Source organism: Podarcis melisellensis (assembly GCF_964234715.1).
Source record: "Podarcis melisellensis genome assembly, chromosome: 9".
Classification (NCBI taxonomy): Eukaryota; Metazoa; Chordata; class Lepidosauria; order Squamata; family Lacertidae; genus Podarcis; species Podarcis melisellensis.
Window position 1 is genome coordinate 35,355,918 of NC_138541.1, and position 24,704 is coordinate 35,380,621.

General features: G+C 40.1%; 1 protein-coding gene across 2 annotated transcripts in view; it reads right to left on the reverse strand.

The window, feature by feature from the left end:
* Positions 1-24,704, reverse strand: part of RNF150 (ring finger protein 150) — an 82,863-nt gene that overhangs the window by 26,265 nt on the left and 31,894 nt on the right. For both annotated transcript variants that reach the window (XR_014171843.1, XM_081926125.1), the window contains exon 2: positions 2,160-2,410. Coding sequence is in view for 1 of the 2 variants with exons in the window: in XM_081926125.1 (XP_081782251.1) it covers positions 2,160-2,410 (251 nt within the window). In the remaining variant the exon portion in view is untranslated. The remainder of the gene's footprint in view (positions 1-2,159; positions 2,411-24,704) is intronic.

Sequence of the window (24,704 nt, forward strand, 5' to 3'; positions counted from 1 at the left end):
AATTTATTCCAAGCAATCTTTCGGCCAATAAACCTGCATATAATCTGTGGGCTATTTTACTCTCCATTCTGAATATTCTTTAATAAGGTATGCAAAGCTTAATCTTACATTTGTCAGCAGTATTGCACATTTGCATTTTTAGCATGTCTGAAATATATAGCTTTTCAGTCTCTTTTACTGAAGCCATTTGTGTAATACTTAATCCTCTTTAGCGGAAGCCATTTGTAGTTCCTCCAGTGAATTATGTGCTCACAATTTTTTTTTTAGTCTCTTTCTTTGCATTTATATAATACAAAAGTACAAATACACATAACTTAATTCCCATCTCCCCCTTCCCCCAAAGTATTCTCTGTGTATATATTAGTATAAGGCAAGTATAATATAGCCCATATGTTTATTCTTAAATGATTATAATTGGATATTGTGATATTTTCTTAGCAGATTGTTCCAGAGTGCAATGAGTTGCTTGTGGCTTTGTCATTATGCTATCTTTCCTAATGTACTGAACAAACATGTACCCAATTTCTTCAAAATCATCTCTGGCTTTCGTGTTTCTTCGAGCTTTAAGTTGCTTTGACAATTTTTCCATGACAGCAATGTTTCCAGCCATGTGTCCAATGTTAAAATGGCATTTTTCTAACATATTTATATATTAGTGGAGGAGGACTGCCACTGGGATCACAGTGCATAGAGAGGTTTATTCCTTCCCTCCCCAGATGTGATTTGGCTGAAAATCGCCCTCCCACACAGGCATGAAGTTTAGCAGTTTAAAAGTTCCACTGGACACTAATGGAAATTTCCCCCCCTTCTGAATCTAATAGACGTGCCCAGAATGTGGGGAGATCTTTCTCCAATGAGAGAGATAGGACAAATCTCATCTCCTTGCATGTTATGGTTCTAATGACAACTGGATCCCTGTGGCTGTAACTAAAGAAGAAGTAACAGAAATGTAATGTATAGTTTGGCCCCAACGTATCCGTTTTTGTTTCTGAAATTGCCTGATATATGTGAGCAGTGATGCATATGTGTAGACATACAAACTGCTGGTTCAAAATTTTGGCTGGGGTGTGGGTGCTACTTCAGTCAGTGGGGCTAAAAGAGAAAGGTAACTGCTGGATCTCTGTACCCTGGTGCTGATAAGAGAGGTTGCAAAAAACAGACAGGGGCTGGATGGCTGGTAGAAACATGAAAATAGGAAACTAATGGAGCAGTTGTACAGTTACAAGTTTCTTCACGAAAATAGTTATTTTTCTTTCATACATTATGTTACTCATCTTCTATCTGCAGAAGTTTTTCCACTTTTAAAAGAAGTTACAACTTTTTTAAAAAAAACTTCTGCTTTCTTTAACTTACTGCCATTTCCCACTTGGTACTAGATCTGACTGTGCCTTTCGCTCCTTATCTGTTGCCTTTTGGCATTTCCAGTTCCAATTCCTCAACCTGAGACTAAGAAAGAAGTGTGCACACAACAAAGCAGGAATGTAAGAACTCTGCTACCATCACAAGCCATACGGGAGTTAGGTGCCCCATTTTTAACCAGGAGTAAAATTCTCTCACTTTGCTTTAAGTAATGTGTTAATGGTTGTTTTCTCTGGAGTAAAAAATAAATAAAAATAGTGTGAACACATTCCTGGGCATAGAACTATCAGTTCTGACACCTCACTTATTCAGTGCAAGAACTGTCAAATGGCACATCATCTTGTTATTCTCTTAGCTGTTGTATTGTATTATTATTATTTGTTAGATTTCTGACAACCCGTCATGATAAGTTCTCATGATGAATTACAGCAATATAAAAATATAACATTAAAAACAGTTCTCAAAGGCCAGGGGAAACAGGTGCCAGACACATCTCTGTGGGGAGGGAATTCCACAGTTCCTAGTGCAGGTGAAAAATATAACAAGCACTTCATTGTGTAAGAATCTATTAATTCACCTGTCTTTCTTCCCTGTTTTTTTGTTTTTGTACTAGCTGACTCTCTCATTGCCCCTTTCCTTCATATTAAACATTTCCTTCTTGGCAATAAAAAGACAGGTTAATTTAAAGTGCAATTCATTACTATGGGTTCGGAAAGGTTAAATAACAATGACATAAACCTTTTTAAGGAACTTGGGGCAGTGCGGGAGAGAAAAGTATGTCCATTTGCAAAGCTACTCACCTGGTTTCTGTCTCTAGCATTCGCATATCTGAACCTCTGAATGTAGTAGAAGACTAGCCATGCCAAGGAGATGATCATCAGCACAATGAAGGAGATGGAGACAAATACCACAGAGGTTCGGCTAACGTACTTCTGTAGGTTTCGAGTTCCAATTGTTATATGCATCATCACAGTAATATTTCGCTCCAGCAGACTCACTATCTCTTTCCCCTTTGGCTCAGGGATCATTATTGCTACAACATCTTCTGTACCTGCCAGATTGGAAAGAAAGAGAAACAACCATTAAAAAACAGCAAGAACCAAGGAAAGCAGCAATTTTTAAGAGGAGGGAAAGAAATAGCATCACAGCAAACGAAGAGGCGCAATGGCAATTGAACAAAAGCATCTGTAGCATACTCCTATGCGTTTATGTTGTTTTCCATTGAGGGAGGAAGCAAGCTTGAACTCAAAGAGAACTTTAGGTAGGGAGGTTGAAACTCAAAGTTGCAATAGGGTCCTGCAACAGCTTGTGGGAAGCCTATTTCAACAGTAGGAAACATGGATTGAGTAATGACTCATAAGTGCTACACACCTTTCCTATTTGACCACTTGTATTTAAAGCTATTATTTAAGATCAAAGAGTACAAGGGTGCTATGATCATACAGAATGTCTAACTGTGAATCATGCCTCATGTTGGCTATGTCTTCAGTGGAAACAATAGAGTCTCTGCTCTCTTTATTGCTTACATCGCTCCTACTCTTTTTCTATTTCTAGATGACATTAATACAGAGTTTGCTATGAATTTTTAAGCAGCTGACAAGACGAATCACACTGAATCATGAATCAAAGGTGTCTAAATGCAATGAATGGGTAGGTTTTTCTGTTGTTCTTTCTCTAAACATCTCAAAATGCCATTTTTCTTTATTATTTAACAATGGGGGGGATGTGATGGTGTGGTTAACTGAAACCTACTCACTTGCTGAGGGACATTTACCAATCCCTGTATTTGAGCGAAAAGGACTACAAGATGTTCCAGTGGCCTTTGATTAGCAGCAGCCTCTAATTTTGCATTGCATAGGATTGTTAATGACTTTAGAGAGCATTAACAATAAGGAAATGTAATAAGGAGAATGGTAGTAGTGCAACGACCACACTCTCTTCATCCACACATTCTTACTGTCTTTCAACTTGATTTTCCAGGGCTCCAAAATGCACAGGGAGCCTCTATGGATACAAAAAGACTTCCCACTACAGACACTCACCTTCCATGAGTTGCAAGTCATTTGAAATAGTGGTGGAAAGGGGTGAAGCTAGCATGCTCATTCCTGCTGCCCTCCTTTATGTGCTTAAAGGTAAAGGGACCCCTGACCATTAGGTCCAGTTGTGACCGACTCTGAGGTTGCGGCGCTCATCTCACTTTATAGGCCGAGGGAGCTGGCGTACGGCTTCCGGGTCATGTGGCCAGCATGACTAAGCCGCTTCTGGCAAACCAGAGCACCACACGGAAATGCCGTGTTACCTTCCCGCTGGAGGTAAATGCCGTTTACCTTACCTATTTATCTACTTGCACTTTGACGTGCTTTCAAACTGCTAGGTTGGCAGGAGCTGGGACCATTTACTTCTGGGTCACAGAGGAGCGTAACCTGAAAACGCTCAACCTAAAGCATATTTAACCCGAGGTTTGACTGTATTTTAAAAAAATCAGCACCATAATCTGTGTTCTGCATACCAGTTACCTCATAAACTGGAGAATTTCATTGGATCAGTAATTTGCACTACATTTACTTATGTATTACCGCAGAGGTGAAATTTTTTTTGTACCACTCCATTAAACCAGCCCTGACCTAACTAGAGTTAGTTATAACTAATTCCTATGGAAGCCAACAAAAAGGTTTTAGGGACATGAAATTCAGGTCCCTTTAAAAAAAATAGGACCTCGTCATGACGATGGATGTTGCAGAATTCCAATGAAAATGGAAACAGAAGAACAAATTGCTGATGCTCACTTATTCATCCCATGTTTGGAATGGAATTCAACTTGTTGTTGTTTTCAGTCTAGAAACAATGCATAATGGATGGCTTCCCTCTCCCTCATTTATATTGTGTTTCCTTTGCACTGAAATGAATGGTGTAGGAAGAATGATCATTAATTATGTTAAATTCATAACTTACATAAATTAAATAAACAATTACATAAATTCTGTTAAATAGCAGACAGTAGGATGATTAACATAGTATTTAGCAGGAACTGAGCTGCAGTGGAATGGAAACAGCACTGATTGTGACGAAGGCAAATCAGGACTGAAATGGCTGCCTTCTTACTTCCCTAGTCATGACTAACTTTAGATGGATTGTATAGCACAACTCAACATGGTGTATAAGAACTCAGGCAAAAGGTTATGCTTCAATACCCTATAATGCTGCAGTAGAGAAAACTGAAAACAACAACACTGAATTGAAAATTGTACTTGGGAGATTTTAGGAGCTTTATATCAGAAACCTGTTACATTAACAGTCAATTCTTGGACAAACTTTTGAATGAAATAAAAATGTTTGAGACAAAGTAGAAAGAAATGTTTGAATTCTGAAGCTTACTATCTGACATAGTAAGACAAGCATAGTTCATCTGAAATATTAAGTGGTAGACTTCTCTAAATCATATTTGGATTCAGCAAACACTGTCTTGCAGAATAAGCTTAAAAATGATAACTAGCCCACTCACATGTAACTATTGTCAGTCACTGATAACCAAAGCAATATTGAAATAGACCTATCTTTTCCCCACATGTATTGATTGACGATATTCATATTCTTTCCAGTTTTTTTAATATATATCTGATCTTACCTTTCTACTGCATTGAGTCTCAAAGGCAACTGAGAACTCAATTTAAAAACAAAAACAAAATCATCATCATCATCACTACAATAATAACAACGCTGCCCCTCACCCCCGGACTCGGGAAAATGCTATAGAAAGCAAACCTGAAAGCAGTATGACACAGAAGCCAAAACGCATAAAAACAGAAATAGCAGCAGCTGTTAAAATTAAATAAGCAAATAGATCTTGTAAGCCACCAGGAGGTTGGGAGGACAGGACGGATTTAATGTGGCACTCAAAGAATAGCAGTGCCAGCACCAGGCAACAATTGTCTGGGAAAGGAGCTCTACAAACCTGATCATAACCATAAAAGAGACCCCCGGCACCACCCACCTAATTCCAGGCAGTTCCTCAGCTGAAAACCTTCATTTCCAAAAACATCATTGTCTGATCACATAGAGGTTCTATTTGCCATGGGACATAGGTTATTTAAAACCATGAATTAACTCCCCCCCCCCCATAAAAAGGTAAAAAGAAGTTTATGTATAAAAGCTTCTTATCGCCCTGCTGGATCAGCCCAAAGACTGATCCTGCATCCAGCTTCCTGCAATGGCCAGCCATACACCCCTGGGAAGTTCATAAGCAAGGCCTCACTCAGTTAAGTAGCCAATTCCCCATCAGCTGGGATTCAGAGACATGCTGCATCTGATCCTGCTGGTAACATATAGTCATCACGATTAGTAGCAAATGATAGCTTTAAAGAGGGAATAAACTATGGGGGATAAGGATCTCCGCACTGGTAAAATGCAACACATAACAGGTACATATGCCCATGTACAATTATGGAGATGGGGGCATCGGCGTAGGCCAATCTTCCCCAACCTGGTACCCTCACAGACATTTCATATCTAATAATTGGCCATGCTGGCTGGGACTGGTGGCAATTCTAGCCTAGCCAGTAATCCCCAGTGTGAAAATCAGGGTTTAAAAAGTACTGAAGTATTTCCAATTTTCACTATCAAAAATATAAAAGATAAATAATGAAAAACAAATAAAATATCCTAATCAACATAAATACAATGTATGATGATGATGATTAAATGACTCTGTTTTGTCAACTATGAAATGTCAGAGTGGACATCTCTTCTAGGTAGTCAAGTTTTCCCTTTAAAAAAATAAAAGTCATTCTTCCATTATCCTTTTCTCCTTTTCCATTACTTTCCCAACTCACTTTGAATCCATATATAATCTGTGCAATGAGTGCAATACAGTGGTACCTCAGGTTAAGTACTTAATTCGTTCCGGAGGTCCGTTCTTAACCTGAAACTGTTCTTAACCTGAAGCACCACTTTAGCCAATGGGGCCTCCTGCTGTCACCACGCTGCCGGAGCACGATTTCTATTCTCATCCTGAAGCAAAGTTCTTAACCTGAAGCACTATTTCTGGGTTAGCAGAGTCTGTAACCTGAAATGTCTGTAACCTGAAGCATATGTGACCCGAGGTACCACTGTACTTTCATATGACTTTTAAATGGAGTTATGGTGCTTCCACATGACATAGTCAACATCAAAATGCCAACCCACAGCCAGCTTCCAAAAAAGTCTCCCTATTTACCCTTCCCATGAAAAAAATGACAAAAACCTGTTGTTGACTACCCATTCGAGATATCACAATAACCCGTTTGCAATATTAGGTCCCTATCTGGAAGAACCCCCTCCCTCTTATTGAAAATACTAATTCAGACTATAACCCCATCCTTCGGCCACAAACTGCACAATGCTGCAGACACATTAACAATTTAACAGGATAATTAAAGCCAAAGGGGTTCCTCCCCCCCACACCTTTTTTTACACTGGTCGTTTAATGTCTGGCTACAATATGAAGCAATTAAAATGGGAACCTTCCACTCAGATATTAACAGAATACTACAGAGCTCCACTGAACCTGTTTGAATGCTAATTAGGACTCCTTTCAAAATGCAGACCAGACACAGACAAGATGCAGCTGACTGTGATCTTTCCAACGTAGCACAGAACTAAGCCAGTGTGTTTATCATTGTGCAGGGAGGCCAAGAATTTTCTTCTCGTTTTGCTGTAATCAATGTCAGTTGTGCAGAGGCCCCGAAGAACTCAGAACTGGCTGGCTTTTCTTAATTGTATGCAGACACTGCGGCAAACCAAAATGTATGGTGAAAATGTCCAGCGAAAGAGTTTATATTTTGTGCCTGACTCCCCAGACCCTGCTAATAAAGAATTTCAACCCATCAATCAGCAGGAGAACTTAACAATATGAAATGAATTAGGATCCTGTTATTTATTTTGGTTAGATTAAAAATGTCATAAAACATCTAGGCATTAACAGTGCTATCAGACATCATTAAAAGCTTTTCCATATGCTGCTTCTTTGGCCTTTAGGAACACTTTACTCCTCAAAATTCTGGCAGATTACCCTGAGTATTTCTCTAGAGACTGCCTGTATTGTGTTTCTCTTTCTTTTTCTAAATCCACGCCTGGCTTTAATGAAACAATCTTATTGAATTCTACTTAAGGCTTAAACTTTGAGACTCTGCTTTGATTTTGCAAATCCCTGTAGAATTTTACCTCGGTCCTTCAGAGCTTTTTCATCAAAGTCTATGAACAGACTTTTCACTGCTCTAGCCACAACACACCAGCCTGGCCTCGGGTACATGAAGATTTCCCCCAGCTTGCAGTAGCCCACCATGAAATGCCTTGGGGAGGTTCCTACACCCTTTAGGGTGATATTTTTTGGGGGGGAGCAGGGGATTATTGCCTGGAAGGGGAGCTGAACTGCATGCTGATTGTAACTACTAAAATTAGGGGGAAGGGCAAAGTTACAAACTGCAGAAAAATGGAGAAATAAATCCACCTATTGTTCCAGGAAAGTATAATAAGATACAGGAAATATTAACTACAGATAAGATCTCATATCAGTTAAAAGCTACAGCTAACCCCAAAACTAATTATACTTAAAAAAACAACGGTACTTGTTCCTAAGTGTTATCCATTCTGCTAATAGGAAATAAAAAAGAATACTCAGATTCTCCTCAGTAGTACTTTGGTGATTACAAGATAACGGTTGCTGGTTTTTTTATACCTACATCCAATAAAGCCTTTAGTATGCCTTTTACATACAGTTCCTGATCATTCTCATTTCTTCCCTTCACACTTCTTTGTCAATATATTCTGTTCTCACTTGTGTCCTTAAGGAAAAGGAAATGTGTTATTTTAAAATGTAACAAAATATTCTAAAGTATGCAGTACCAAAGGATATGGATAGGGTGAAAATGAATGATTTGTTCATTTTTAAAAAAATAAAAATAAAATTTGACTCATTGTTGCTGCATATTTCTAAAGCAATATTCAATTATTTGAGTACACTCTGAATTGGTTCATTGATATCTCTGTAAAATAGCCTAAGGAAAGCAGAAGCTTGTCTGCATCAAAGCAGCATAAGCAATTAAACAGCCTCAGCCTAAATTCACAAGTTAAAACAAATGTCTGCTAGCCAGTGTGAAAGGAAGTGAATGTTATTATCCACAGTATCACGCAGTGTCTGTCAATTATATGCTAGCCAGATGATATACGATTAGTGCAAAAAATGGCTACTGTTCTTCCTTTGATCTTTGGCAGAAATGACTGTATATTTCAAGAATATACAAAGAGAAAGCTTTGTATATTTTCCCAGCACAATTATGGCAATAGGTTTAATTATTTGAAAATTTATAACCCAGTCTTTTCACATGATATAACAAGGCAGTTTACATCATATAAAACACAATGTAAAAGATATTGCTATGCCTATAGAGGCTGAAAGCAGGCAGATGACTGCGCCTTCTTGAGAGAAGAGATATGCTTTGGCCTAAAAGAAGAGAAAAAACAGCAAGAAATCTTGAACAGCAAAATGCTTGATTCTCAGTTCCAAATTGCATGTCTCTAAGCAACATCCCACGGATATGCTTCTTTTTGTTGATAACCATGTTCTGTTGAGGGGAACGATATAAACAACAGATTTGCATCAAGAGTTTGGGACAATAGGCCGTTATGTGTGCATGCTGGCGGAACTTGTGGAAGGAATGTGTGCATGATTTCAAGGGATCTCCAAGCAGTGCCACTGTGGTGGAAGACATTGTGCAGATGGCCAGGCAAATGGGTGGTGATGGCTTTGCTGGCCTCATCCATGAAGAGTGGAAGAGCTAATTGAGGGCCAACAGGTGTTGACTGTTGAAGAGCAGGAGGAACTGGTCTGATCAAGTTCAGAGTGCAAGGAGGAAGATGAGGAAGTAAGCATGAGCCTGAAAGCTGGAACCTGCAGAAATTTTCTTAGCTCTTCCCAAGTCTTAAAGCACGCAAAAGATATGATTGTGGAGTTTGACCTCTTTATGGAACATGGCCTCAAGATCACCGGTGAGCTTACAGACACTCTGAGACCATACAAGGAAATGCTTGACAAGCTCAAGAGACAACAGTGGCAGCTGCCAATCACCAAGATGCCCACAAAGGATCAATAACAACAGTAGTATCAGACGTGCCCAAGCAACCCAGCTCTGTATCTGAACCACAGCCAAGAACATCTTCTGGCTGCCAGTCAAGCCCCCTTGTTCTCATATCATCTGAAGCATTATCCAGCGAGGGAGAAGAGGAAGAAGAACACAAGTCATATTCGTCCCTCACTGGTAGGTGCAACAATTTTAAATGATTTCCTTGGGGTTGTTCCGGCTTTGTGTGATGTTGCTTATACATGCAATGGCCAGGAATGTAACCCCTACATAAGATGCAAGTTACCTGTATACCACATGCGGGGAACTGCTTAAAATCAAAGAGTTTCACAGCACAATAAGGACAAGTAAAAGTATTAGCACAAGATGGATCAGCTGCAGCCTTTTTGCTGCCCAAAGAGAAAACAAAATCTGAGTTGTTGTCTCCAGTTAGCCTCCTTTTCCAGTGTTGCCTTATACCTTACAGTCTGCTTCCTCCTCCTGCAGATGTAAGAGGTGCAGTAGTGCCAAACACAGGCACCAGAAAGTGCACAGACTTTCCGCAGCAATCACTCTACATCATAATCTGTACACAGATTAGCAGGATAATCTGACTGCTGCCACAAGAGACTAGTGCTAGTGAGGTTAAGGGTTTGGAGGGTGACACTTTTTGGAACATGTCAATCCAAAAACTCGACTCTGCTACACCTGCACTCCAAATTTAAGTCATATTTAAAATACTTTCCCAGAAAATAATCTCCAAAGAGTTTTATAACCATAAGACAATAAAAGCAGCATCAAAATAATACAAAAACAATTGCATTGGCAAGCAATAACTGAAATTGCAATTCAAAAAGCAATTCCAGCTTATACCAGAAGGTTTATACAAAAGTCAGGAATAACAAATGTGTTTTCTTCCAAAATGTCTAAAAGCATTTATATGGAATGTGGGTATGCGCGCTCTACATATTATTCTGGATTCAGGCTGCTTAGGTCTTTAAAGGTCAAAACCAGCACCATAGTAGAATCTACCTAAGATTTGTGTCACGTGCTTCTGCTTCCACAGACCAACACCTGAAAATAACTATACTGTGGCATTTGAGAATGAAAGAAGTGTCAAGACTTTCATGAATTCTTGCAAAGAGTATGTTATACTAATCCAGTATAACAATTATTTGGACTAATTGTATGTAAAAAGCTTTCCCATGTTTTCCTACACATCTAAAAAAAAATAAAAGTATTCTGTTTACAGATTTGTGGTGGGAACAAATGTAAAATCAACTATTTTGAATAAATCAAAGCTGGGGCAAGTATGTACTATGATACCAGTTCCAGAATGAGAGCATGAATTGTAGAATGTGAAGTTGTATAAATGTGTAATATTTATTCTATGTAATATTTATTCAACTGAAAAAAACAACTTTTCTGTCCGGATTTTCATTGTTTGAAATATGGCAACCCTAAAACCTCAAAGAAAGGAGATCTGGATGGGCACGTTTTGGATTCGAGGGTGACACTACATTTTTAATTGACAGGAAGACAAGAAAAAGAAGCGGCTGGTGTAAATATGGGAGCACTCTTTGCATGTACTGTTGATACCCACTAACTATGAAATCAAATATAAATATTAGAAGGTTACCAAAAAAATACTTATCTGGCAGAGCAAGGATGCCAAGTTAGAGGGCTGCCTTATAACCACAAGGCAGTCTTATCATCAATGAATGCCAACTTAAAATGCTGCTTCTCCCTGGGGGAGAATGAGCACACAAATCAAGAGCACATTTGTTCACAATAAGACAGTGAGGCTCTAGAAGTGAGATTATTTTTGATGATCTTTAAGAAGAAGTGGAGTACATACAGGCACACAGTTTGGAGGTGGGGTGGGGGAATGCAAGTTTTGTCCAGAATCTCACAGGGAGATCTCCTACAATTACCTCCAAGTCATCTGCACCAAGCCAAGCTTTAAAGGTAAAGGTAAAGGTACCCCTGCCCATACGGGCCAGTCTTGACAGACTCTGGGGTTGTGCGCCCATCTCACTTAAGAGGCCAGGGGCCAGCGCTGTCCGGAGACACTTCCGGGTCACGTGGCCAGCGTGACATTGCTGCTCTGGCGAGCCAGAGCCGCACACGGAAACGCCGTTTACCTTCCCGCTGGTAAGCGGTCCCTATTTATCTACTTGCTCCCGGAGGTGCTTTCGAACTGCTAGGTTGGCAGGCGCTGGGACCGAGCAGCAGGAGCGCACCCCGCAGCAGGGATTCGAACCACCGACCTTTCGATCGGCAAGTCCTAGGCACTGAGGCTTTAACCCACAGCGCCACCTGCGTCCCAAGCTTTACTGCTACTATATTCCCAGCTGTCCAAATGCCAGCATAACATCCTCAACAAAACATATTCATGTACACCACTGCAATCCATTTCCTGGGCTAGAATTTCATTACAGACATGCTGCCTTATGCAAGCATTTCTCTCAGTAGACTTGATGTGCTGTGGTCAGAAAGGCTCATTAAGCTGATCGTTAGCTACTATGGTGTTCTGGAAACTGTCACAGTTATGGGCTAAAGTCAGCTTGCCCAAAGGAGCTCTGACTGCAAGGCATAGTATTTATGGCCTGATTTTGACCTATCAATGAAACAGAAAAAGCAGTTTGGTGTTCTGGAGCTAAGAGGCTTGATGAGCCAGGAGTGCTGCTGTGTTGTTTTGGGGAGAGCACTGCTGCAGGCTATGGGCATTGTGTCTCTTTAAATAAACAGATATTCTTTAAACACCAAGACGCTCCAGTGGCTTCTCCAAACAAGGCTGATCCTAGAAGATCTCCCTGAAATTTCAACACTCAGAGGAAGAGGAGAAAGTTAATCAGGGAGCAGAGTTTAAAACATGGGCAAGGTGATCACTTGCACAATGCTCAAAAGGAAGAAACACCTCAACATCAAAAAAGAAAACTTCGCAAGTAGCAGCCAAGGCTTATTTTACAGTGGATGGGGGTGGGGAGTCTTCCTGGCCAAGTGCAAGTGGGCCAGATCTTTATTTCCCCCACCCCCTTGGCCAACTGTGGCAGGTGGGTGGGACAACCCACATGTCAATCATATGACCTGCCAAAGTTGGCTCTCAGGATAAACCCTTTGGGATTTATTTTGGTAGTATCCATAACAAGAAAATACTGGTAGAGAAATAAATCACCTTTCTTTCATGTTCATGTAAAGCAAACACTATATATTTTTTTTAGAGAGAGGAAGGTTTTAATATCTTTTTACGAAACATGGCCTAGTCCTGTTTTTAGGACATGGCTTGCCAAATAGGCCATCAAAACACTGTAAGAAATTATAGTAGATTTATTAGATATCTGGGTTGTCTAGATAAGGGCATCCTGCTCTGTTCACAATGTACAGAGAACATTACATAACAAGGGACAAAAGACAGGATGGAGGATGAATCATACTGTGTTCCGAACCCTTTGTAATAGACCATAAAAATATAATTACTGTACAGGAGATAGAAAAAGATGAATAGGTGCAGATTTGTTATGTGTTAGTAGTGGGCATTTCAGAATCCTTAAATATCAGCATCTGATACTAATGGCTGTGTTCAATCATTGAGGGTACAGTCTTATGCAGACTTACCTGGGAGGAAGTCTCTTTAAACTAAACACGATTTACTTCCACATCAATATGGACGGGATTCAGACAGGAAACTGTTGCATGTTTCATAATTAATGTGAATGGCACACTCTTCTAGCTAACACGTTGATGCACCCAACATTGTCATAAACCAGTAAACGGGAGAAGCCCATTGTGCTTCTTGCAAAACCAACATGATCTTTATGTTACTAATAGTAAGAAATAACCTTCAAAGACAGCACTCTTCCTAGAGCAGGGGTCAGCAAAATTTTTCAGCATGGGGCCAGTCCACTGTCCCTCAGACCTTGTGGGGGGCCGGACGATATTTTGGAAAAGAAAAAAAGAACGATTTCCTATATGCCCCACAAATAACCCAGAGATGCATTTTAAATAAAAGCACACATTCTACTCATGTAAAAACACGATGATTCCCAGACCGTCCACAGACTGGATTTAGAAGGCGATTGGGCCAAATCCAACCCCCGGGCCTTAGTTTGCCTACCAATGTCCTAGAGCTCTGAGGTAAGAAAAGCATCCAATTCCCTACAGGAGCTCCTAAGGGCCAAAAGGGACTCTGCTCTAAAATCTCACAGGGGGCTGCACTGCACAGGGTATTTAAATGGCAACTTTGTAGTTAACATGTTTCTTATTAGAAAAGGCATATACTTTAATAAGTGTGGGTGCCTTCAATAATTCTAAGCCCATCTTAATGGCAAATAAAGGCCAATTACAGTTAAATCTACAGAATAGATGCAGTGTTCCATACGTATGAAATGATGAACCACTTACAGGCATTTTGGTGTGCAATATTCTTATAATGAAAGCTAATTATTTTACATTTCAATATGAACAGATCTCCTCAGCTAACTAGAAGTCGTATTATGTTCAGGAATGAATATATTCCTTACTGTAGCACTAAGACACTGGATTTGTTGAATAAACCATGAAAATGTTAATCTATCAATCATCACAATACCTGTGTTATTAAACAAGCTTGTCCACTGGTAGCGGTATAATTGCTACCTCTCTCAGTTACAAGTGAATCTGAACAACCAATCTAATTATCCTATCTAGCCATCCCATAATTCGCATGAAAGCCTTTAATGAATGATGAAAGATTACAAAATGGATCAGCCATATGACAGGGTTACATTTGAAAAGAAAACAGATTTAAATGAAAATTTGAAGCTTGATACAGCCACCTGTTGTTCTAAGAAAGAGCACCGTATGTCCCGTTTGCTCTGAAGCAACCATTTTAGAATTACCAACCAATAATTCCACATTTGGTAACATTGATTATTGTTGATTTAGAACATTCTCAAATATCATTAAAAATATCATGCACTTCATAAACATACTTATTCTGAGACACCAATTCTGTATATTTATATTTTCTGGCATCACATTGTATTTTTTTTAATGAAGTTTATCTTCTCTGTCACACAGGTTACAAATGTGGCTAGCTCACAGTTTTTAATATATATACCTTTTTAAAAATATTCCCTGAAGATACAGACACTGAAACTATACAAGTGCCAGAATATACTTCAGGATATATATGCTGCTTAGATAGTCATTTGAAATCAGAGTCTGAAGGATAAAAATGATGGACAAGCAACAGAAAGTTCAAGTTTTGGCTGCAGTGGAGGAATTGCACCTCAAATTGAAAATCTTAGAACAGGGATGTGAAGCCTGTGGCCCTCTACCTATGTGCTGTTGGATTCCAACTCCAATCATCCCTGATAACAAACCAAGCTGACTGGGTCTGTTGGGAGTCCAACAACATCTGGATGACCACAAGTTTCCCATCCTCATCCTTGACAAAGGGAGTGAAGAGACGTTGTTGTTCTTGTTGTTGTTGTTAATATAATGCTTGATTCAAACAAACAAACAAACAAACAAACCTCAAAGCTGTTTACAAAAAGAGAAAGTGTGTGTAATAACAACAAGGAATTTGTGCCATGTGAACTGCTAGACTTTTTGCTGGGTCATCTTACTTTAAATCTAAACATTTCGACAAATAGCTATTCTCAGAGAGGAAACTGGCACAACTGTCTTGGAAACAATGTAGCTGGCTGCAAGATCATCCTGATCACCAAAAGGGCTAAAGGCTTCTTGTTCAGCCTTAATCTTATGCATGTAGAACTGTTGTTGTTGTTTTTTTTTATAAAAAAAAAGTTTGTAGAAGTAGCGGCAAACTTCCAAAGCTAAAGACCAACAATCCTTACTCCATTCCAGTATTTTAACTTTTATTTTTATTTACTTCTGAACAGCTAATGGGCATTTTGAATCTTACCAGTATATAAACAAACACAAAACAGAGTTTTGGCAAACCCCTTAAGATTTAGATCCACCCAGGAGTCCTCATTAGCAAAGGCAATTAAAGTGTAGTAGCAGAAGCTTCTCTCATACACATACACATCAATTATAGAATTATCGTACGGAGGTGCAGTCAGCTTCTTCCACTTTTGCCATATTTATTCTCCACTCCCTTTCTGTGCATATATAGAGGTATCTCCTCAGTATAACAATTCCTTGATTCTCTGTTCGTAGATTTGTTTGCCTCTCTATAATTTTTTTTAAAAAAGGGTTACCAGAAAATGCAGAGCACAGTTAAAGAACAAATAAGATGGAATGCTCACTTTTGGATATCTTACAACTTTTCAAAGTTCTTTTCTCATGTGGAACAGTTTAGAATATATTGTGAACAAATATAGCAGAGTCAACTAAAAGTAAGGGCAATTGCTTGTAAATGTTTTTAGATTGTTGTGAAAAGAGGGCCATTTCAGCTTCAAAATTGCTTGGATACAGTTATAGGCATTTCTCAAAGAGCTGAGAAGACCTCTGTCCAAATGGATTGCCATATTAAGAAGCCATAGAGCCTTCTTAGGTGCACAGATGTGCCTGCTTTACAGATAGTGAGACTTTTCCAGTTTAGTGAGTGACACAACTCAATGAGTGACATCCAATGCCTGTGTTGCCTCTTCATCTGTGTACCTGTTTCAGAAACACCCAGGTGAATTATGTTCTGTGTAGAACTTCAGAGCAGAACCACAAGAGGAACCACTACCACATCACAGCAATTAGAGTAATTCTTGAGGTTCTTTCATTTATGTTGGTTCTAAAATAATAATTATTATTATGAGGATTTTCATCCCATCTTTTAGGTGGCAGGTTTACTGTAATGCACCCAATGCAGGGCTGCCCTTGAGGTTGGTCCAGAAGCTGGAGCTGGTGCAAAATGCAGTAGTTGAACTGAATGTCTGAATGGTACTAGCTACTTTTCCTTAATATAGCATTAGTTTTAAACGATCCCACATTAAATAGCCAGATTCCTTCCTTTCTAATTGGCAATGCTATGTCAAAACTATTGTTAATGAGTCAATATTTTAGCTTCAAGAAGAGCTCAGGTAATGGATAAATTATCCTTATTTGTTGTCAGAGCTGAGCTAACAAGTCCAGAATTTCTACTTTAATGAAAAATGGGGGGGGACCTCTGTTAATCATGAGCACATTTATTGCATTTCTAAGTTATGAGTCTGAAGAAAATACAGTTAAACCCTGGCATATAATCCATAAAGTTGTAAAGTAAAATCTGCATACACCAAGAATTGTGTTCAAGTCTCTCACCCTAGAAGCAGGTCAACATGCCACTTGATAGACGCTTTTGAAATTCAAGGGAGTTTTGAAGTGGTTTCTGCTGCAACATGAAGAGCTTATGCTAGAAACACAAGTCAAAGTGCATGTGCAGAAACCATTGGGGGCGGCAGCTGTCCAGATTGCAACCTTTTATGCTCTTATCTGCATTAAAGAGTGTGCGAGAACTGTATTCATAACTTCAAGAGATTACAGAATAAACACTAACTGGATCCTGAGAACAGGCATAAGCCAGCAAAGAAAAGAGGGACTGCAGTGGTGGGGTGGGGGTGGGAGTGGGGAGAGAGCTGGAAAAATGTCTAGAATCAGTGGTAGATCAGAGGAGGGACAATAAACCGGAGCTCAGTCTAGACAAGATGGAGGTTCTGCTGGGAGGTGGTTTCTCTGACTGGGAAGGTGATATTCAATCTGTTTTGGTGAGGTCACACTCCCATAAAGGACCAGGTTTTCATCTTCACTATGGCATTCTTACAATGAGGGAGACTATCTGGTCTATTGAGTCCATCTATTCTGACAGACAGCAGTTCTCCAGGGGTGTCAGTAGGCGTCTTTGCTGCATGAGGTGGTTAACGCTGGGGACTACCAAAAGCCATCAAAATGCTGGTGATCCTTGCTTGGAATGACTATTTGTGCTCTAGGACACTGGAAGTTTAGAATGAACAGTCTCTTAAGGATGCTATGAGGGATGAAGTATTTTTAAATTAAAGAATGCGTGAAACAAAAGGGCATAATTTAGGGCTGGGGTGGAACATAGTGCTATGAGTATGCCGGGGGGGGGTAGACTGTACAGTGGTACCTTGGGTTACATACGCTTCAGGTCACAAACGCTTCAGGTTACACACTCCGCTAACCTAGAAATAGTGCTTCAGGTTAAGAACTTTGCTTCAGGATAAGAACAGAAATCGGGCTCCATTGGCACGTCGGCTGCAGGAGGCCCCATTAGCTAAAGTGGTGCTTCAGGTTAAGAACAGTTTCAGGTTAAGTACAGACCTCCGGAACGAATTAAATACTTAACCCGAGGTACCACTGTATGTCTGAGATGCTTCTAATTCCTCGATCCAGCAAGTATTAAAATATAAGCAAGGGTTCAAATTGTTGAAATAGCCAGACAAGTTTATTGGTAATACCCCCTCTAAGTATGGATCATCAAGGTAACAAAGCTAGTGTCTCTGTGCCAGATAGCAAATTAATACAAAAGACCTTAACACAAAAGTCAGAGTTGAGTGTCATGTGAGCTACAAGGTAGAAGCTGGCAGGCTGCAGGCTGGGCAGCTGGGAGACAGAGCCATGTCTGATTTCTGTTGGAATCCAAGGCTGTGGCTCTGAGAGAAGCAAGACCCTCTTGGGGAGTTAATGCTGTGAACCCCTCCGTCATAGGTAAATAAACCATGTATTATAGAGACATGACAGTCTCCTCTGTCCCTAATTCCAAAGGAAACGCAAACCCTGGGTAAGCGCCTGGAACTCCTGCAATCTTGCTCTGCTCAGAGATTAATTCCCTGCTTCAAAATGTCCATCGCTTCTAATGTCGTCTACTTTGCTTGGCAGAAAAAGGACAATGTCAGTAGAGCACAACCAATGATGGTGGAAGAAGAATCCACTTAAGAGACAGCTTGGCTTTAAAACCCTAGAAGTAATATATACAGTATTCAAAAGTGTGTGTGTGTGTGTGTGTGTGTGTGTGTGTGTGTGTGAGAGAGAGAGAGAGAGAGAGAGAGAGAGAGAGAGAGAGAGAGAGAGAGACCTTCCCACATGGACACACTTTAATCTCTTAAGAATGGGAATTAATCTGACGCAAATGCATGTCTTCATTCGCTATCAGTTCAAATTGCTCTAATCTCTAGCACTTTATTCTCTCTCCCCTATGGCAAGCTTGCCTTTCCATTCCAGCAATCAACTAAAGTGAGGAGCTGGGATCTTTTTATGGCTAGGAAGTGAGTGCATTGGCATTCCGACAGCAAAGCTTAATCTGGAATTAAAGCCCGAACATCTCCTGAAATGCTACTTCCTCTTTCAGTGCAGGGTTTTCCTTCTCTAAAGCTTTTTTTAAAAAAAATAAAACAAAACACAAAAACAAAACTCAACAGATTGTGGTTTTGAACAAATCTGCCACCATCATGAAATTACAGTGTTCAGTTTTATCTCAATTCAAGTTGTTTGTTGTTGTTCAGATGGGCTATGCACATTCTGGTGTCAAACACTTGCGCTCCTAAAAATAGAACTTGTCATAGCTTAGAAGGGCAGAAGGTCACCTTTGCAATAATACTACAAAGGGACCACAGAACAGCTTTATGACTGCAATAGGATCCCCAGTTAAGGCAAGACATTTATGTCTTTACAAGTGTGCAATGGGAGGAGTAGGGGATTGGGGGCTGGAAATCAGAATTAAAATCTAAACCCTGTTAATGTATCAGAATGAAATAAAATATAAATTGAGAAAACCAATCTCTGACAATATGAAAGTACAAAATGTATAAAGAATAAAATGACTCTGTGACTATTATGTTCAGGAAGAGTGAGTTTTGGGTCACAAAGGTGTGTCCCTCTCCATACTAGCTAAGTAGCTCGAATCAACGTACCGTATTTTTTGCTCTATAAGACTCACTTTTTCCCTCCTAAAAAGTCAGGGGAAATGTGTGTGCGTCTTATGGAGTGAATGCAGGCTGTGCAGCTATCACAGAAGCCAGAACAGCAAGAGGGATTGCTGCTTTCACTGCGCAGCGATCGCTCTTGCTGTTCTGGCTTCTGAGATTCAGAATATTTTTTTTCTTGCTTTCCTCCTCCAAAAACTAGGTGCGTCTTGTGGTCTGGTGCGTCTTATAGAGCGAAAAATACGGTACTTTGACCCAGTGCTGCACAAAAGGCCTTAAACTGTAGTGTGACATTGAAATCCACACAATGACACTAGGCAGTGCAAAGAAGACTCATTTTAATGGGGCACACTTAATTGACATCTCACACACTCACCCAGACTACTGTAATTGGAATGGAAGCAGAATGTAATTGGAGTTCTTGTTCATCCCAAATGAGAACTCCTTCCATCCTATTAAAATCTGACAAGTGTGATGTGTCAGGAAGGCTGAATGTGCTACCACATTAGATAGAGCATTTCAGAGCGTGGTATTAATGGAATGCTATTGTTTGCTATTTCACCAGACATCCTCAGCTCATTCTCCAGCATTAGATAGAAATACAAGACTCCTTTAAAAGTATCATTTTTTAAAAAATCCTGACAAGCCACATTCCTCCCTACCCTCTCCTGCTTGTACTATATCATATTATTCACACATTAAAAAATAAATACTATATAGAAGAAATAGTGTATTAGAGCAATAAAGGAAGCAAAAAGTACACAAACCTTTTCCAGCTTGTACAAAAAATTACAATGTCTGTACTTAAAGGGCAGAATGGCATGTTAGATTGGGGAGAATTTCCCAACCCAATGTTTCTTCTCTAATGTTAATGGGATGTGAGGGCGTGTTTAACCCATCAATTCAGCCATCATAATACTGCTTAAGTGGTTTTAATAGTTTATTTATAAGCACACACACAATTAGGCTAAAAACCAGGAAATAAGCCTGGCTGGGAGCAAAGTGTTGAGGTAGAGAGTATGCACACTGGGTGCTAGAGAAATTAAAACACCCATCTTCCACTCTTTCTCCTCTAGAAACACTCTGTGCCCCCATTATTGTGTTACTGTGGCAAATTGTGACAATTGCTTCTAAGGGTGGAGCTACTTACTGCAGCATTCCCTCTCCTACAAAAGCCTAATTACCCAGGTGGCTTTTCCTGAAAAGGAGAACAATAGATTACAATAGGATTTATTAAAATCTAATTTTGTCTTTTCATGGCATAGTTAACCTACTTTTGACTTCACTCTTATTCAAGCACCATCCCTTTATGTGAATGAACTTGAAATACCTCTCAATACTAATGATCACAAGCCACAATCAAAGCAGGTTCATTTTGTTGTTTAGTCATTTAGTCGTGTCCGACTCTTCGTGACCCCATGGACCAGAGCACGCCAGGCACCTCTGTCCTCCACTGCCTCCCGCAGTTTGGTCAAACTCATGCTGGTAACCTCGAAAACACTATCCAACCATCTCGTCCTCTGTTGCCCCCTTCTCCTTGTGCCCTCCATCTTTCCCAACATCAGGGTCTTTTCCAGGGAGTCTTCTCTTCTCATGAGGTGGCCAAAGTATTGGAGCCTCAGCTTCACAATCTGTCCTTCCAGTGAGCACTCAAGGCTGATTTCCTTCAGAATGGAGAGGTTTGATCTTCTTGCAGTCCACGGGACTCTCAAGTGTCTCCTCCAGCACCATAATTCAAGCAGGTTCATTTATAGGGTAGCAAATTTAATGATTAGGGAGTACAGTCTTGTTCAGCATAGACTCAGAGCTAAAAAGACAACTAGGTACACTATCACAAGTAAGTTCTATGACTGAACAACTCCTACAATTAGAAATCAGCTATCACAATCTTGACAACATTGCATCACAGTCAGGAAGAAGCTGCAGCACTCATAGTGTTATGACCTCAGAGTCCAGCAGTAACCAGATTTAGAGACCAATTTAGACACTACAATGGCACCATCTGAGGAGGTAGTCCACATTCCTGGCTCTGAGCCTGATATCGGTGATATCAGGGCATTGAACCCCGGCTTGCCCGTCAAGAACCTGTTTAACCAGACCCCACAATACCTGGAGCCACAGAAGCAGAGCAAGGACTTTCATAGGTGGGTTTCCTTGGGCCTGAGAAAGTGAGTGCCTCCCACATTCTGTTTCGCAAATCCAATGATGCAGGCATTCCACTAGGCAGAAGGCCATTTAGTGAGCATTCATCTTCAAGCAGAGAATTAGTTCTGTAAAAATCTGCAGTTAGCCAAAAAAGGGGACAGAGTAGAACAGAGGCAGACAGGAGATCTCAGTTCAAAAGGCCTCAGTTCACCACTAGTTCTCCTTGGACAAAGTTGCTCACACCAGGAGCTCTCCTTGGTACTGTGACATGCAGCTCGTCTTGCTCCTGGTGGGCACCTCCTTGAGACAAGGGCAGGACAAACAGCTGAGTAAATACTAGCTCCAGTTGACTCACTCATGTGTCAGCTAAAGAAGACATAACAGATGCAATCGCTGGTGAACATCATTCCTCTACCCCCTTATCAGACAGTGTCACAAGCTAATCTGACCTGCAGGAAAACTTCTCTATCTGAAATGATGACAAATTGATCAGTTCTGTTGGATGAGCAAGCAAAACTGATCTACTGAATCACCACTAAATCCACTATTCAATAAAGCTTAGATGGCACAATCTTTACACCACCAAACACTGTCTCTAGCCATGGCAATACCTACCCGAGCGAGGTTGATGGAAGTGTCCAGATGCAAATACAGAGCATTTTGTGGACGAAATTCATTAAGAAGAAGAAGAAGAAGCTTCTGCAAATGAATGCTACAAACAGCAGTATTTGCAGAACTCCCTTTTCTTTTAACACCAGAAGAACTGAGATAATAAAGAATCCAATTATAAACCACAGCACTGAAAAAAAAGGAACTGAACTCAAGACTTTTTAACCTGCTGGCAACCCTTTCAACGTCTTCATTTTTTGCTTTTAATACCTCTTTGTTTTTAATACGTCTTTGAAGTTTTCACAACTGATTCCAGTTGGTTGCCATTTTTAGGAAAGGACCACAGCTAAGCGGTAGAGCATCTAGTTTGAAAGCAGGTGGTCATGGGTCCAGTCCCTGGTATCTCCAGAACTGTCCCAGTCTGAAACCATGGGGAAGGTGAAATGTATTCAGCAGTTTGTATTCAGCAGTAGAATCTGAAAGGGGATTGCAAGTGCATTTGACTGAATGTGCATACAAGTCTCTCTGCAATCAGGAAGTCCTGGTCACGGGGAGGAATGCACCACCCCCTTTCTTCTCACTCAGGGAAGATCAGGGTGGAGGACTGGGACTGGCAACCATGGCCCCAAACCCCCTACAATGTTACACATATATAGTGCTTGAACGGGCTTGTTCCATGCATAAACTGAGACCCAGAAAGCCATTATACAACCACAACCATCATTATTCAAATTATATAAAGGGGCTTCAATTCTACACAGTTAGGGTACTTAAATTGTCAACTGGATTTTAAGCATCCTATATGCAAGGTTGTAATGAATAACTTCCGTGAAAATTCCCCAAAGACAAGCTAAAGTTAGGCTGTTAGTAGGAACAGAATGGAAATAAGCCCTTAGGTAAGATTCAGAAACCTTCAGCATGATGACATCAAAGTTATTACTATTTTTTATTTATTTTTCAGATGGGACAATTAACGTAATATTCTCGCAGTAGGATTTTGTGTCACAAAATGGACTAAGGACAATTTTGTTTATGTAAAGAATCTTCAATTTAAAAATGTGATCTTTTTCTGGATTCTCAGCAACTTGATGAATGGATCCTACATTTGTACAAGGAATTGAGACATAACTTTAAGATTAAACAATGTGAGTAACAGTATTTAAACCTCCAAAGAAACCAACATCATTGGAAATACAACTGCAACAAACAGAAAAGGGCATTTCTTCTCTCTCTCAGGGATATACAGCAAGAGCCAAATTCCATCTAAAGTATTTTCATGTTTCTTCAATGCAGATGATCAAGAGAGCGCCAAAAATAGATTGTATGTTTATGTAGTACAGATGCCAAACACACGGGCTGCACGATTCTCTTGCTTTGCTTTTGCCAAATCAAGGGAAATGTAGGAGAAAATGAAGCAAAGCACCCTCGATTAGCCTTACTAAAGCCTAATATATAGTTCCTTTTTCAATGTTTCATCTCACAAAGCAAAATATTTTCCTATTATGGCAGAGAAGAATTTACCAGCCCTCCTCACCACCTTTAAAAATCTGGTATAGTTTATGCCTAGATGCCAACTCTTATGTTTTAAAAAAGTGACCAAGACATAATATACCGGTACTTTCTGAGTTGGGGGACATACTCAATCTATTGGGGTCAATGCAGCTCTTATAAACGCAACTTTCTCCCCTGACAGTTCTTATTTTTAAAAAATATATGACCATTCTAGGCTGGCGAAAAGAAGGTCTAATCCTGGGGCTTCCCAGGTGCTTTAGAAACAAGGTCACCTTGGTCCTGTCCTCTGCTAAATGTACACAGAATACCATAGTTAGGGGGCTAACACGGGCTACTACTGCTGGCAAGATCACTACAGGTGGTGATCTACGCCTGCAGAACTTTCCATGGACTTAGCAGGAGCTTTGGATTTGCTCCTCCTCTTAGTACAGTGCTTCTCTGCTGGCAGAGAGACACTTCCACTCAATTCTAATCCTCTCCAGCCTCAATATTTGGAGGTTAGGATAGCTGTTAGACAAGTTGTTCTGAAGCAGCATTCATTTGTAGGAGTGAGTAGCCACTACAGGGGGCCCACCACTCGCCCTGACCCCCACACCAGCAGACTTCTAAAAATTGTCTCCATATTGTAGTATTCCACACAAGAATATTTTCCTCATGGTTTGGTTGCTGTATGGAGCATTACCATATGGAATTGATTTTCTGCACCCTGAAAATTCAGGCTGTAACATGAAAGATAACCTAAAAGAAAGAATTAGTTCACACTCTTACTATGCCCTTCCACCCTTTCCAGCTTCCCTTCTGCAACACATGCCCTCTTTCTCAGCAGCTGACCTCTTATTTTAACCAGTGTTATCCCACCAAATAGGGTTTTCTGTGTACATTCAGCAGAGAACAGTACCCTAAGTTAGGGTTAGGTTAGAGCTGGGTTAGGACCCTCACCTAGAAACAGTTGTTGAAACTGCAGCCTGAAATATCCTTCCCCCTTTTTAATTAGGAAGGCACCATTAATTATTTGTTTCAGGCACTTCCTAAAAATGTTTTTGCTCAGGTCTTTCCAGTCTCCAAGGGTTTGAGATTTTTGCACCTCTGTTGGTATAAAACCAATAAAATGCAGCACCCTTTT